This window comes from Berghia stephanieae, chromosome 1 (genome assembly GCF_034508935.2).
Source record: "Berghia stephanieae isolate SIO BIC M18660-M18661 chromosome 1, UCSD_Bste_1.3, whole genome shotgun sequence".
In the NCBI taxonomy this organism is placed as follows: Eukaryota; Metazoa; Mollusca; class Gastropoda; order Nudibranchia; family Aeolidiidae; genus Berghia; species Berghia stephanieae.
The window spans coordinates 66,999,610-67,015,754 of record NC_088360.1 but is presented as its reverse complement, the minus strand read 5'-3'; the positions used below and the strand labels follow the sequence as shown (position 1 = coordinate 67,015,754).

Genomic DNA, 16,145 nt, shown 5'->3' with positions numbered 1-16,145 from the left:
ATAAATCACTTAAAAGGAATTTTGAATCAATTTGTAATTGATTTACTTATTTCATAGAGATATGCAGCTCAAACATTCATGTACGGCGGAAACTTGTTTATTATTATTATTATTATTATTATTATTATTATTATTATTATTATTATTATTATTATTATTATTATTATTATTATTATTATTATTACTGATTCAAAGCGTTTCCTGTGAAGTCATTTATTCTCTTTAAAAGCTCCTATAATATTAATTTTATTCAATAAATTTTACAGTCCACAGCTTCCAGGATCTTGGTATTCACTAAAATTATTGGAAAACATAATGACCAAACATGTATTTTTAAAAAATGATTGTCGATAATAAAGATTTGGCGTCAAGACACAGTGCATGCAGCCCTTGCTTTGCATATTATAGCTGTATAATATCTCTCTCTCTCTCTCTCTCTCTCTCTCTCTCTCTCTCTCTCTCTCTCTCTCTCTCTCACACACACAGTGTGTGTGTGTGTGTGTCTGTCTTTTTTTTTTCTCTCTTCTTTTTCATTCTTTCTTACTTTCTTGCTTCATCCCTCTCTCATTCTCTCTCCACTTCTCTCTCTCTCTTCCTTCCTTTCTTTCTCTCTTCTCTCCTTCTCTCTCTCTCTCTCTCTCTCTCTCTCTCTCTCTCTCTCTCTCTCTCTCTCTCTCTCTCTGTGCTCCTCCCCTATTGTCAATTATGCTATCAATATAATCTGTGACGTTTTGACTTCGTAAATGGGATTGTCATCAAAAATGTATTTCTCTGTATATGTTGTATATGTTTTCAATAGTTAAGTTCTTTTGATATCAATAATTAATAAAGTGCGCAGGAGCTGTCTTGTAGTCTAGATATGTTTGTCTTTCATTTATTTCAGATTGTGTTCAAAGTCAATAAAAACAAATAGGAAATTGAATGGAAGCTTCATTGTAATAAACGAAAACAGACAATGCGGACGTCTAGAGTTTACAATGCATTTCTCACATTTCTCATTCGTCTGTAGTGTTTCATTCATCGTGTTTGGTTGATAAGGGAAAACCCAAAACGTCATCATTAGCTGTTTTCGTTTAATAAATTGAGGCTTCCCTATTGTTTTTTATTTCTTTGAGTTTCAAGCAGCAAGATTTACATCAGCAAAGTCAAGAGCATCAGACTGAGTCAAGAAACTCCATTGAATTCCATTGTTTTTGTTTTGCTGCTGTGGTGGGTTTCATGATTCTGTCTACGCTAATAAAAAAAGAGCATTGGTGACACAAGACATCCCCGTCTTACTTTAATAATTATGATAAAGATGATAATGATGGTGGTGATGATGATTATAATGATGACATTGGGGCTACATAAGGATGATAAGGATGTTGATAAGAATTATGATGATAATGCTGATGGAAATGATGCTGACTGCGTTAATAAAACGAAGAAATTACTCTATCAGGGATGATTAGGATTGTAATGCTAATTAATAGTAATGGTGTTGAAAATAATGTATGAGGCAACATATAACTTTTATAGACGTCACAATCAATTCTAACGTAGATCTAAATATCAAGCTTTGAAAATGACTGCAGACTGCAGACTATTGTAGATGAATGTACCGTACTTACGATATCACCAGAGACAAATTGTCACATGTTTAATCGATGGCTTCTTTTTCAGTCCATGACAAATTTTAGCCATTATTGTGTTATGTTTATCAAAGTGTCAGCCGGATGAGGTAGAGCTGCCGAAGATATTATGAAACTTTAAACCAGACTAAAAATCGGAAAGATCAATAACAAAAACATGATACCTTCATAGTTGTAAAATTTGAAAAGTCACTTCTAAATTTTAATGAAAACTTTGTACATGTAAGTCGAGTTGTATTTACTTTCACTGAATGGTCAAAGCACCGAAAGTCGAGTTATATCAACGATGATATTTTTGGTTATATTGACTTTCGCTGAACGGTTACAGCACAAAAAAGTCAAGTTGTATTGACTTAAGCTGAATGGTTAAAGAAAGCGCCGAAAAGTCGAGTTTGAATTCCAGATTTGAAATCGCTTCTTGGAAATATTTCACAGAATAATAAGAGGGAAAACAACAAGAAACTAGCGACATATGGTATTAGTTTGAATGTTCTTACACGTCCGTCTGCTTACTCAATCTATACGCAAACGAGACATTTGTGAATTTGTTCAATGTTGTCGTGGAAGGGTGTTGACATATTGAAAAATAAAATTTGAGTGACCTTCTGCAAATGATTTGAATTTATTTATTGATTTATGATGAACTCTGATTGTAAGCAAAATTTAGTAACAATAGCATATTGTCAATGCTTTGGGATTGTGGAAAAAAACTGCCACACAGTGCAATAAAGCATCTTTCGTTTTAATACAGATACGTTTTTTTCTTCTAGTATTTGATGTGTCTGAAAAGGTTAAAATTGCAAACCGATATGTTACGTAGCGGTGAAGGCAAAATACCATATCGTCATTACCGTCGTCACAAAACTCATTACGATGAAGAAAAACTTATTGATGTGTTTTGAGATTATTCTGTACTTATTGACATTCGAATCATTAGAGTTCTCATCAGTAGTGTCGGGAGAATCATAGTCATCCTCTGGTTGAGGATCTTTTGCCTCTTCGAATGGGGCAACAGCATTCTTGATGGTTAACAATTTCTTGACACATTTCTGGTAATTGGCCTTGCTTTTTATAGCGCTCTCTTCTTTCTGGAAATACAATTTTTGAAATAATCAAAGCAAATGCTGAGTTAAAAGGATTGAAAAGAACAAATATCTAACAACAGATCTTTAAACAATATGATATAAGAAGGACATTACAACTAGCGAGATGCGTTATATCATGTGGTCACAAAAAAAAACGCGCTGCTCTTTGTCGACTTGTATTTTTGAGATTCTTCTTTAGATTTCTTTAAAATTCAAAACACAAATAAAACAAATCTTTATACGTAGACTCTCAACATTTTATAATATTATCTGAGAAACTAAAAAGATACAGTGATTTTTCAAAACTGTGCTCTGAAATACAGTATCAGAGGAAAATGACAACTTTTCTTCCCGGTGCCAAAAGTATTTACATCCATCTCTCTTTCGCGATTGACATATTCCCTCTCCACAAATTTAAATCCATTTAATGGCAGTTAGCAGATGAATATTTGGCCTTCCTGTGACTTTATTGGGTTTGATGATTCATTCATTATGAGGATTTTAAATTGCCAAGCTATGTTTTTCACTCAAGTCGTAGTCACGTCAAGTCATGGCGGAGCTGAATAAGGTGAGGCCATTCACGTTCGTCAAGTGTGTCAACCTTATCGGCATAGTTAGTCTTATCTTTACAAAACCCTTACATTTGTTGGATTCTGTGAATGAAGGTATATAGGGTGCTAGGAAAAACCCCGGAAAAAACTACGATGCTATTTCAGTACCAAGTAGAAAGCAAAAATATTCGAAAATTTAAAAGTAACAAGAACAAAACCTTTAATTAATTTGTGCCATGTTTAATTAAAAATGCTTTAGTGGTTAAGAAACGTCATGTTATATCAAACTTGTATAAAAATCACGATATCGAGTTTCTAAACTTGTGCCTTGTTTTAGCAGTGCAGTGTAACTAGTGTAGAAAGTTACCACCGTCTGGTTGAAAAACAAATGACCTATCGGGACAAATCTGCAACAAGTTTTCTGCTTATAACAATGCTACTGGATTGTCAGTACCAATAGAAGTCATATTCGATTTATTTCCATAGACGAATGGCCTCCAATTTATCATGACTTGAATCCCTTGGACCTCAGCATTTATTCATTGATGGTTTATAAGGGTGTTACAACGTTTTACATACAGAGTTAAAAGAATCAATTCAAAATGCAAGGGATCGTCTCACTATTATCAAGATAGAAAATCAACTGGATCATGAGGGAAATGCTACGGATCAGTCATATAGCAAAATGGGGGATCAAAAGATCTCATCAAAATTTTGAGAATTATGTCCAAAATCTTCGATATGGCATTTTTGTGGATTGTTTATCAAACCAATCATGGAATTAAAATGTTACAATATATTTTTTTGAAAAATTGTCTTACACAAATTTGAAGAATTGGGTTTGATTGTGGTAAAATGTCAGACTTCTATAATTTATAGTTTTGAGGTTGTACGCTTCTAAACTTTTCCTGTTTTTTTGCACGTGAAATAAGAAGTTGTCAAAATCTAGAGTACCATGTCTTGATCAAACCGGTTTAAAACAACAACAACAACAATAACTACGACGACAACAACGACGACGACAACGCAAGAACGACGATTACAACAACAACCACAACAAAATGGGATGGAGACGTACCTCATCTCTGTCGTGCAAGAACACAGTGAATATGACTGCTGCCACTGTGAGGACTGATGACAAAAGAAGTACAAACAGGTATTTTGTGAGTGCTGGGATGACGTTTGATACTTGCGGTGTCATGGTGCTCACCATACTTAGGAACACAGACAGTGCCAGCAGGACTGTGATGGCTAATACAAAAAAGTAATAAATTGTCTATTAGTGCTATTCTTGAAGCTTGGAATGAAAGCGGAGGATAAAGTCAATAAACAAGGTATTTTTTTTTTAAAACCCCAATTAATTAAGTTTATCAATAGATACTTTCAACAGCTTAACACACACCTGAATAATGAACATCGTTAGAATAAAGTCGTATGTTTTGCATATTATAACCAATGTTCAACTGCATTCATGAAATGTTGACATTGATAAAAACAATAATGGGAATCGTAAATTGGACTACCAAGCTCGGGATTCGACAATGCATCGAATGTATAAATACCCCTCTTTAAAACTATGACGAAAGACCACAACCCCTTTAGATATTGGAGAGCAGGTGGCAGCTCTTTTGGATACACACTGATAAGGGCCAAATACATACAATCTATCTTTTTTCGATCATCTGATCGCAATAAACTTATTGTAGAAAAGTGAACACTAAGTAAAGACCTTCAGCTGAAAACTAATAACGATATGATAGTACAATGTGTATTGATGGAACGAACTGGTAGCAACAATAAAGCAGAACATTCATCCCAATCAAACGATTGAAATCCAAAAACTTTTTTTCTTATCATATCATGTCATATCATAATCATCAAGGATTACATAGGTCAAGAGACCTTTAAATATCTTGTGGATTTTGCAAATATAAATATATAATACAAGTATTTAATACAAACAAAAGAAAATATCAAATTGATGCATGAATACCATAGATACACGACACCAAATTTACAAACAAAAGGACAACTTGGTGCATAAATAACTTTTCATACAGGCTTGTTGATGATAGGGTTTTAAAAAGCGAGAAAAACAAATCTCATTTATGGTATGTTTATTGTATCGAGGGTTTGAACAAAGAAGCCTCTGCAGAATCCCGAAACTTGGTTGGCAACAGCATATTACCAACGAAGAAATCTCCAGGCGCATAAGAATAAAAACATAGTGGATAAAGTCAAGCACAGAAGATGTAAATGGCTGGGCCACGTTCTTCGAATGAAAAAGTCCAGAGTGCCTCACACAGCACTAAAATGGTCCCAATCGATAAAGAGAAAGAGAGGCAGACCATTGGGCGCATGAAGGAGGACAGTTAAAGAGGAGATGAAAGAGGCCTGAAAGACATGGATTGAGCTGAACTGGCTGGCCCAGGCAGAGATTCCCGGAGGAACTTTGTTGGCGCCTTATGTTCAACCAAGAACCAAGAAGATAAGTAAGTATTTATCGTATACACACTTCAAGACATTGGGTACTTTATCAACTGCGTTTTTGAAAGCATTTATTGCTTCAGCAATCTTTATATCAAAATGAGGTGCATTGCATGTCCTGGTTATACGTTGTATAAATGAGTTCTGTCAAATATTGGTAGAACATCTGGTGACAAATAACTAAAGGTTATCACCTCAAGTAAATGTAACCAAAAATATGTTTTAAGATGTCTAAATCAATGTTATGCAGACCAGGACAATTTTAATAAAGCGTATAAGATTTCTGGATTGATGGTAGTTTTTTTTTTCAAGCTATCTTTATATGGCATTTCGTTAAAAACCTGGTAAATATTTAGTTGTTTGCCTTTGGACGTTATCCAAAACTATTGATTGTCGTTTGAAAAGAGGACACCAAATGCAATTTCCGTATTCCAGAGTTGGTCTTATCACATATTTAGATATAGCGTTAGGAACAAGTCTCTATTCATGTTTTCAAAACTTCTAAATATAATACAAATTGTCTTGGTAGCTTTGTTAGTTATTGTATTCATATGGTTGTTATTAACACCATCAAAGATCCTTACTTTTCTTTTTAGTTTTGTATTTTCATACTTCCAAAATGATTTTGGAATTTTAAATATTGTTTCTCTAGCCGCATTCAGTTCAACCAACATGCATTTATCTTCATGTCTGATACCCCAAATTATTATGGGCTCATAGTTGTAATGGGTATCCCCAAAAATGACGCATAATATTGTCCATTACATTAATGTTACACTAGGCACATAATTGCGTTCGAATGTCGGGCGTGCATCTATGTACACGTTAATTTCAACTGATTTCACAGCATTTTTGATAAAACATTTTGTCGCATTTCCCACTGAGACATAATTATTATAATTTATAATAGATCTATTTTTCAAGAATTTCTTGAACAGCTTTTTTTCTCTCTTTTATTTCTTATACGGATTCAGTCATTTTATCCCAATTCGGAAGGAATTTTGTGTAGTCAAATCAATTGATAAGAAACATTTGTGATTGCACATAAAACTAATGACATTTTCCCTTCTCTTTGTGAACAACTTAATGTAACCAGCACATGGGCCAATCCATAATAAGTACCATGCAATCAGCTCTTAAATTTATTTTCACATTTTCACCAGGTTCCTTACCATAGCTAATCTTTTCCCCAGACTCTATTGGAATGATAAAGACCAGGTTGTTGAGTACAGATAGGAGGACGACAGGAACAATAACATTGAGGATAATTGTGGTAGATCGACGCTTCAATATTAAATTGAACTGAAAATATAAAAAGCAACACATAATTAGTTGACCATAATAAATACTTGCATGTTTATAATGATTGCTATTCATGAATAAAGAATGTTTCAATACAACTTAAATCACCTAAAAATCGAGGGAAAATCCTAACGAGTTGATTCTAAACAGTTGTTACATTGATAAATCTACGGCATTATGGGTAGGGTGTGCTGTTTTTAAAAACGACATGTAGGAATGTTTGAAATCAGTGAAAAGACTTATTGAAATCCTACTTTGTATTCCAAGATTCATCATGAATATCAAAGTGTCATCTGATATAGTTGTGACTCCTATTCTGGTCAAAAGCACGATTATTTGATGCCTCGAAACAAAAATTCAGGATTCAATGAGTAGAAAGGCACCCTAACATATTTGAAATGTCAGCTTCTTTTAACTTATATAAGATTTTTAAAAGTTGCCTGCTTGAAAACAACAAAAGCAAGGATATCATTATCTTTGTAAAAGGTGCTGTAATTGTTTAGATAACCTTATAGTATTTTGAATAGAGAAAAAAAAAAAACAGTATGGAAATAGATATTGAACAATTTCGAAAAATTAAAATAATTGAGAATCTGAGAGAGAAAGGGGAAATGGAGAAAAACATTTAAATCATATATATACACTCTCACAAAACCTCTCACAATTGCACCCACAATCACATGCCTTACACACATACCTACGTTGACAGCCAATTAGTGGAAATCGTCGGATTTTACAATTATTGCTTCCTTATTATTTGCAGGCTTCATTTGACATCTTTATATAAAAAATCAAAAGAATAGACCATGCAACATCCAATAAAATTTGATATCATCTCTCAAAACCATATCTGGCCAGTGGTCCTATTTTTATTACGAAAAAAAAGTGTTCTTGGATTACAATGAAAATAATACGCTCAGAAGGATGTCTGGAAATCAGTTTGGTTTACAATATAATTGCTTTCAAAGATTTACCGATTTACTTACCGAAGGACAAGAAAATGTCTCGCCAGGCACAACAGAAATATTTTCAATGGTCACAAAAGCACGCTGTAGCTCCCATCCAGGATTTGGATAGTAAAATGCCAAATTGATTTCATCTTCTGTATTGAATACTATGAAGGAAGTTGTGTGGCTCATTGGACACACCTGTTAAAAGAAGATACTTTTTTATTTAAACAATATAGCAACGTGGTGAAATCTATCTATCTATCTACCTATCTGTTGACACCTACTACTACTACTACTACTACTACTACTACTACTGCGAATGTTATTGCTACTACTACTACTACTACTACTACTACTACTACTACTACTACTACTACTACTACTACTACTACTACTACTACTACTACTACTCACTACTACTACTACTACTAACTACTACTACACTATACTACTACTACTACTACTACTACTACTACTACTACTACTACTACTACTACTACTACTACTACTACTACTAATATATATATTATTATTATTATATTATTATTATTATTATTATTATTATTATTATTATTATTATTATTATTATTATTATTATTATTATTATTTTTTTATTATTATTATTATTATTATTATTATTATTATTTATTATTATTATTATTATTATTATTATTATTATTATTATTATTATTATTATTATTATTATTATTATTATTATTATTATTATTATTATTATTATTATTATTATTATTATTATTATTATTATTATTATTGTTATTATTATTATTACTAGTACTTCAACTACTACTTCTAATATTACATATTTCTTATATTTTCATTTTCCATTTATTTCTAAAAAATTTCCCTCTCTCATTACGCTGTCCTGCCCTTAACATTCCTATCACACCCTAGGGACTCTCTACTCATACACTAACGCCACGTTACAGTTTCATTTATACTCCAACCACCCAGGAATACAGAAGTTTGTTTTGCTGACGGATGGTGTGTATCCGAAACGTCCATTGTTTGTACTGTTTCCCTTCAGAAGCCTTTCTATTTTCACGAATTAGACAAAACTTAAGCCAGGACATGTTACAAACAAGTGTGTGTGACATGCCTGTCTCGCCACATACGGATTCAATAGTCTGAGGTACGTTCGCCCAGCAACGCGCAGCTTGGTTCTAAACAAAGAAAATCGGTACTTTTTATTCTTCATGCTGGCTAGAACTTTTTCACATGTCATGTGATCAGAATGTATAAAAGTCAAAACATGATTAGATTTATAATGTCATTCTCATCTGGATACACTTTTATGCTCGTCGGATAAGTATTTCATAAGGGCGTCCGCCATTGTTCTGGTAGTTTAGAACCAGTTGCTAAGTTACTATGCGTCATTACGAGGGAAGTGACGTCACGACTGTTGAATCCTATTACTACTAAGTCATTGTTAGTCGGCCTTCGAAACTATACCATCAACAAACTGCAAAGTGTCCAAGACGGGTTATTAAGAATCTATAGTCCTTCGAAATTATGACAGGACACATACATGACACATGCTACGGGCTCTACATTTGCTACCTGTCGGGGCCCCATTGATTATCAATTATTTCTTCTGATTTTAAACGCCCTGAACTCTTGCTTTACACCTTGTATTGTTGAGTTAGTTACTTACCTGTATTTCACAATTTTGGACGTCGAATGGAAATTTTTCTAGGTCCAGTGCACAGTAGGTATGAAAGAGCCCGCCAGGAACCCAGCCCATCTGGCCATCGTGATTATATATCATGTGACTGAAAAACCACAAAACCAAATGAATTCCAGTCATTACCTTATTTTACTGCAAAAGTATGATAATGAGAAAGGGCTAACTTATGACTTGATTGCTTTTATACATGTAGATAATACTTTTTATCTTGTTAATTTAGTAAAATAACATTGATGAATTGAGTAATTTTGCTCAATATTTGTGGCAGATAATAATTTGCTCGGTCATAGTTTTAGGCATTCCTACGGTTGTACTTTTTAGCTGTCTCCTTGGATAATGATGCCAAGTGGAGCGCACGTGTCAGCTATAAACGTGACCCAAATCAGAGAAACCTGCAGGCGTTGCGAGCTGCACGCAGCAAAGCACAGCAAACAGCACGACGTTGCGCCAACGACTACTGGCTTCAGTTATCGGACAATATCCAGCAAGCGTCCGATAGTGGCAACATCAGGGCCATGTACGAGGGCATCAAAAAGGCGACAGGAAAATCCACAAAGAAAACTGCACCTCCTAAATCAAAGACAGGGAAAGTCATCACAGACAGGGACAAGCAGACGTTAAGATGGGTAGAGCACTACCTGGAACTCTACGTCAGAGAAAACTCTGTCACCCAAAAAGCGTTAGACGCAATTGAATAACTGTCTGTACTGGAAGAGCTAGACTATGAACTAATTATGTAGGAGCTCAGTAAAGCAATCGATCCCCTGGCCTGTAGAAGAGCACCCGGTGAAGACAGCATTCCTCCCGAAACCATTAAATATGGAAAGCCAGCCCTCTTGGAATCATTACATAAACTCCTGTGTCTTTGCTGGAGAGAAGGCAATGTACCTCAGGATATGCGCGAGGCCAAGATTATCACCCTCTACAAAAACAAGGGAGAACGCAATGACTGTGATAACTACAGGGGAATCTCTCTACTGAGCATTGTGGGTAAAGTCCTTGCACGCGTTGTCCTCGCTCGACGGCAAGTCTTCGCCGAACGTTTCTACCCAGAATCACAGTGTGGCTTCAGAACCGAGAGATCGACAGTGGACATGATTCTCAGTAAGTTAACTCCAGGAGAAATGCAGAGAACAGGAGATGCCCCTCTACAATGCATTTAATGGCCTGACAAAGGCTTTTGACCTTGGTAGCAGGAAGGGCATTTTTCATTTGTTAAAGAAGATTGGCTGTCCTCCACGGCAGCTCAGCACCATTGCCTTCTTCCACGACGACATGAAGGGCACCATCAGTTACGACGGTGAAGCCTCAGAACCCTTCCCCATGCACAGCGGCGTGAAGCAAGGCTGTGGCCTTGCACCGACTTTGTTCGGTATATTTTTCCTCCCTTCTGCTGAAGTTTGCATTGGAATAGTCCCCAGAAGGAGTCCACTTGCACACCAGAAATGATGGGAAGCTGTTCAATCTGGCACGTTTGAGTGCAAAGACCAAGGTCCGCACAGTCCTCATAAGGGAAATGCTATTTGTAGATGATGCAGCTCTATGCTCACACACCGAGGAAGACCTTCAGCGCGGCTGATGAAGAGGTTTTCCCACGCATGCAGAAAATTCGGGCTGACGATCAGCATCACGAAAACAAATCTGTCAGGATGTACCCTCTACACCAGCAATTCTCATTGACAACGAGGAGCTAGAAGTCACTGATCACTTCACATACCTCGGCACAACCATCACAAGCAACCTCTCACTTTTGATGTAGAATTAGACAAGCGCATCGCCAAAGCTGCCGCTGTCATGGCACAACTGAGCAAGAGAATGTAGACCAACAAGCAACTCACTTTGTACACCAAACTCAACGTCTACCAGGCATGCGTACTCAATAGCCTACTGTACGGCAGTGAATCCTGGACAACATATGCCACTGGCATTGCCAGACAGGAGAACCACTTGGAAAAGTTCCACATTCGCTGTCTACGACGAATTCTCGGCATCATGTGGCAGGACAGACTCACCAACAATGCAGTGCTAGAAAGAGCAAACTCCCTCAGTATGCCTCTCATGCTCTGCCAGCGACGTTTGCGATGGCTTGGTCACATACACAGGATGGCATACCCAGACATCATGCAAGGTGAACCAGCTTCTGGGCGGCGACCAACTGGCCGTCCAGCTCTACGCTTCTATGATGTCTGCAAACGAGACATGAAACTGACAGGCATCAACTCAAACACATGGGAATCGCTTGCTGACGACCGCAGTGGCTGGAGATATGCGGTAAGGGAGGGAGTGAAGAGATGTGAGGAGAGGAGAAAGAAGAAATTTGAGGAGAGGAGAGGAGAGCAAGGAGGAAAGAGAGGCAGCAGAACCAAACACCAAACACACAGTCAAACTATGTGTGCAGCAACTGCGGTAGAGACTGCCATTCAAGGATCGGTCTGTTGAGTCACATCCGTCGCTGCTCTCAACAAGACTGATGAGACCAAAGTCAAACAGGGCACAAACCATCGTTTCTTGAGACGAAAAGATGCCTACCTAATTAGGTATTTGTTGGGTGATAATTAGGTGGCTTTTCTCATGCCACCCCCTCCCCCCTCTGCACCATATATGCCGTAAATAAATAAATAGTATCCTATACTATCACAAATTCAAAAGAAAATAAAGGCAAACAGAGAGCAATCTCAATCATTTTCAAAAACTGATGAATAGTTTTTTCATATCATAAGCAAAGTTTTTCAAATATAAAAAGCCAGATAACTTATTTTTATCTAAACATTATGCTCAATAGGTAAAAGATAACAAATATTATGGAAATGCTTTTTATAAAGGGTATATAGTACATCCTATCTGACTTGTAAGTAAGCATGTGTAAGTCAAAGGAGAAAGCTGTAAGATAATATAATATACAAATGCTCTGCATTATTATCATAACATAATATGTGATAAAATATATAGTTTTTTTCACTTTGTGTCCCTTGGTGTTTTGCAAAATGGTCGTTCAGAACAAAATACGAAGGAAAAAATATAAATCAACCAGCCCTAAATGTAATAGACAAGAATTGATTTGTAGACTGAATTTTAGATGTATGTATGTATACCTGTAGTCATCCTCAAAAGGGTCCCTTTCTCCAAGGGTGTTGATTAAAAGTAGACGGGGTCGCCATACTTGTTTGGGTGTAGGAGTCAATCTGCCAATTCCGTTATAGTCATCAGGGTTCCAACCCTGTACCTAGTTAATTAAACACATTCTTATGGTAAGTTAAAATACAAACACAGACCATAATCATTCTTCTTTTTTTAAAGATTGCAATTATATTGCGTGCGAGAAAAAAAAACCCGAAAAAGTTTAGAAGCCTGCATCCGCCAGACTATAAAGTGTACAAGTATGATTCTTTATCACAACCAAGCCCAGTTATTTAATCTTATTTATACAATATTTTTTTTTATTTTAATTTTTTTTCCACGATTCTTTTGATAAACACACCAAAAAAATGCCATATGGAAGATTTTTGACATAATTCTCAAATTTTGGTGTGATCTTTCCGGTTCCTCATTTTGCTTTATGACTAATCCATATAATTTTTTTCCAATGATCCAATAGATTTTCAAATGTCTTGAATAATTAGTTGTTCCCATGCATTTTGAATGGGCTCTTAAACTCAGTTTGAGTGTAAAACGCTGTACCACCCTTATAAGCCACCTATCACCAAAATGCTGTAATCCGTGGGATTCAAGTCAGGGTACATTGGAGTCTATCCATATTTGGAAATAAATCGAATATGATTTCTACTCGTACTGATACTTATATAGCATTGTTAGAAGCATAAAAACTTATTCCAGACTTTGTCCCGATCTCTCATTTGTTTTTCAACCAGACGCGGCAACTACTTACACTAGTAACGCTGCTCTGCTAAAACAAATTTGGAATCTTTCGGTACTGTTATTTTTATACGAGTTTGGTATAACCGTCATGGTTTCTTAATCAATAAAACATATTTCATTAAACATGGCAAAAATTAACTTAAGGTTTTGTTTTTGTTGCTTGTAAATTTTCGAATATTTTAGGTTTCTACTTCCTACTGAAATAGCGTAGAAATTTTTTTACGGATTTCTTTTTCTCGCACCCTATATCCCTCTTACCCACCATAAACACCGTGATTTAATCGCTTTTTTTTTTTTAATCTTCTATTTGTTTACCCCCCCCCCCTCCCCCCCCACCCCCCGTTTACCCCCCCCCCCCCCCCCCCCCCCCCCCCGTCTCTCCCCTATAGTTGTTGGACAAAAACAAACTTGCTTTACACCTTGTAAAGGTGCACTCCAAGAGTAACTTAAATCTCCGATTAGATGAGGTACAATTATTATGTGTGAATTAATAATACCTTTCCTCGAGACTTGTCTAATCGCGGACTTGAACCCAAGGATCGAATCTAGATCTTTTGTGTCCAAAGCCCTCCTTCTACACCACACAACTTGACAAGAGTAATCAACCTTATTTTTCCATATATACGATAAATCGACAACGGATTTCAAAACCAGCTTATTAAATCAAAGCTATGTCAAAAACAATGAAGATACACGTTGCAGAACCATATATTTATGAGTTTTACAGTATCATATGAGTAATATAATATTATGATTCATTTTGTGTTAACTATTTAACATCGATTATTACTGGGATCACATACCTGATCGTACCAAAACAAGAACAAAAAGCCGTTGGTGACCAGTTCTTGCTTCACGGTATCAACAGAAACTACAGCCACAAGAGAAAATTTTATTGTAACACGAAGGATATTTCTCTGGTCTTTCAAAGGCCGAAGAGTAGTACTGTGGTTCTGAGGTGAAAGTATAGAATCCTCTAATTGTTTTATGCTAAGGTAGGACGAATCACCGTTAGTGTTGCAGATGTAAAGAGCTGTAAGGTATACCATGCACAAAAGCAGCTTATACTTCATGTTTACGTACCTCTTTGACAATCAAGGAATACACATACACTGATTGTTGAAATAAACTACATGCAAATATAAAACAGCAATTTGAATCCAAGGAAGTAAGTATGTATTTATGATTCTGATGTTGAAATTAGCAAAGTAAAAAATAGGAACGATGATCAAATAAACGGATATCCTGTCGAATATTGAACATCGACAAATTGAAAACAATATCAAAAATAAATTTCATTTAAAAAATGTTAAGTATAAAAGATTGGCCATAATGACGTCTTTTTATTACACAACATTGTGCGTAATTTTTATTCTTTTATTATTCTTTGTATCTATTGATCATAACCTCGTTATCACAAACTTTTCTCCTGGTATTCAAAATCATAAACTATATCGAATCACAGCGTGTTAGAATAAGAGTCCCAAAGGCTTTTAACAAAATGTAAAGCACACAAGTATACAATCGCGAGAGAGAGAGAGAGAGAGAGAGAGAGAGAGAGAGAGAGAGAGAGAGAGAGAGAGAGAGAGAGAGAGAGGGGGTGAACAGGCAGAGAGATTTATAAGAGGGGGTGGAGGGGGAGGGAAGAAAGGGGGGGTGGGAATGAAGGAAGGAAAAGAAGAGGTTTTCAACGTCATGCCTTATTGGTTTTAATTTGTAATAAATCCAATTTTTTTTCTATAGTTGTATCATTGATTTCAATATGCATTCTCGTGACCCGCATTGGAACATATATTTATGAACTTCTATACTTTCTTCTTTTATACTCGAATGACAAAGATCTGTTCATTGGTGTATGTCTCCTGGTCTCGTGGGAACACGTCAAGAATAATATCGCTCTCTCACGATAAGATCAGCAAGTGGGTTAAAGGGTAAACAAAAATCGATTATATTGCCTAGTAATGTAATAACACTTTACCACTATGAAAATAGACCGGTTAGAATAAACTAGCCGCCACTTCTAACGCACGGGCCGTTTGAAGCAATCTGTGTTTGGTTAGTTTTGATTTTAAACAAGTTACAACAGACACGAAAAGTCACGGAACTGCTTCCAGATAATGACGTGTATGGCCTTAATTTCGCCTGCATTTTTGACATCTGCTTTTCATGTTCGAATGAGATTTTGAACTTGTCAATGGCATCTTATTCTTCCATCAGTGCTTTGGTGAGCTGGTCCCGGTTTTTTGTTCCTCGGTATACGACCATTAATCTTGCGTTTCAGGTAATCCCACCACTGTTCTATTGGGGATCGATCTGGAGAAAAGGAGGGCTTTAGGAATACGAAGTGACTATTCTCATCCCCCTCGTCTAGGATGCTAGTCTTCATAATAGTAGTCCACAATTGTTGTATGTTTAATCCAAAGGTTGTAATGCAGTAATTTGTTAAGTTTCTTGTCACAAGTTGCACAATTAAAAAAAAAAAATCAATCAAATCCAAATCGCAAAAAGCCGGCGACGTTTTTTTCGGTAATCCAATCGGCCGGGAGGGGGGGGGGGGG

The 16,145-nt window shown here is 36.0% G+C and overlaps 1 protein-coding gene across 2 annotated transcripts; it reads right to left on the bottom strand.

The window, feature by feature from the left end:
* Nucleotides 1-600: 600 nt before the first annotated feature.
* Nucleotides 601-15,138, bottom strand: LOC144979944 (acetylcholine receptor subunit alpha-like). 2 transcript variants are annotated; one of them, XM_078927285.1, is made up of 7 exons: nucleotides 14,391-15,138; nucleotides 12,804-12,934; nucleotides 9,679-9,796; nucleotides 8,043-8,204; nucleotides 6,927-7,056; nucleotides 4,346-4,518; nucleotides 601-2,719 (listed from the first exon to the last, which is right to left on the bottom strand). In XM_078927285.1, the coding sequence occupies exons 1-7, from the start codon at nucleotides 14,658-14,660 to the stop codon at nucleotides 2,444-2,446; spliced, it is 1,260 nt and encodes a 419-aa protein (XP_078783411.1). In that variant the 5' UTR covers nucleotides 14,661-15,138; the 3' UTR covers nucleotides 601-2,443. The 2 variants fall into 2 exon arrangements, with proteins under 2 accessions (XP_078783411.1, XP_078783421.1); XM_078927295.1 differs by having other exon boundaries at nucleotides 4,346-4,398; nucleotides 14,391-14,865.
* Between the last annotated feature and the right edge of the window lie 1,007 nt (nucleotides 15,139-16,145).

Bases quoted from the DNA above. Each gene is read 5' to 3' on its own strand.
- LOC144979944 (XM_078927285.1), bottom strand. From the start codon at position 14,660: ATGAAGTATAAGCTGCTTTTGTGCATGGTATACCTTACAGCTCTTTAC. The intron at 9,797-12,803 runs GTATACATACAT...GTGGTTTTTCAG, and splicing joins CCTTTTGAGGATGACTACAG to TCACATGATATATAATCACG. The intron at 8,205-9,678 runs GTAAGTAACTAA...TTCTTTTAACAG, and splicing joins TCCAAAATTGTGAAATACAG to GTGTGTCCAATGAGCCACAC.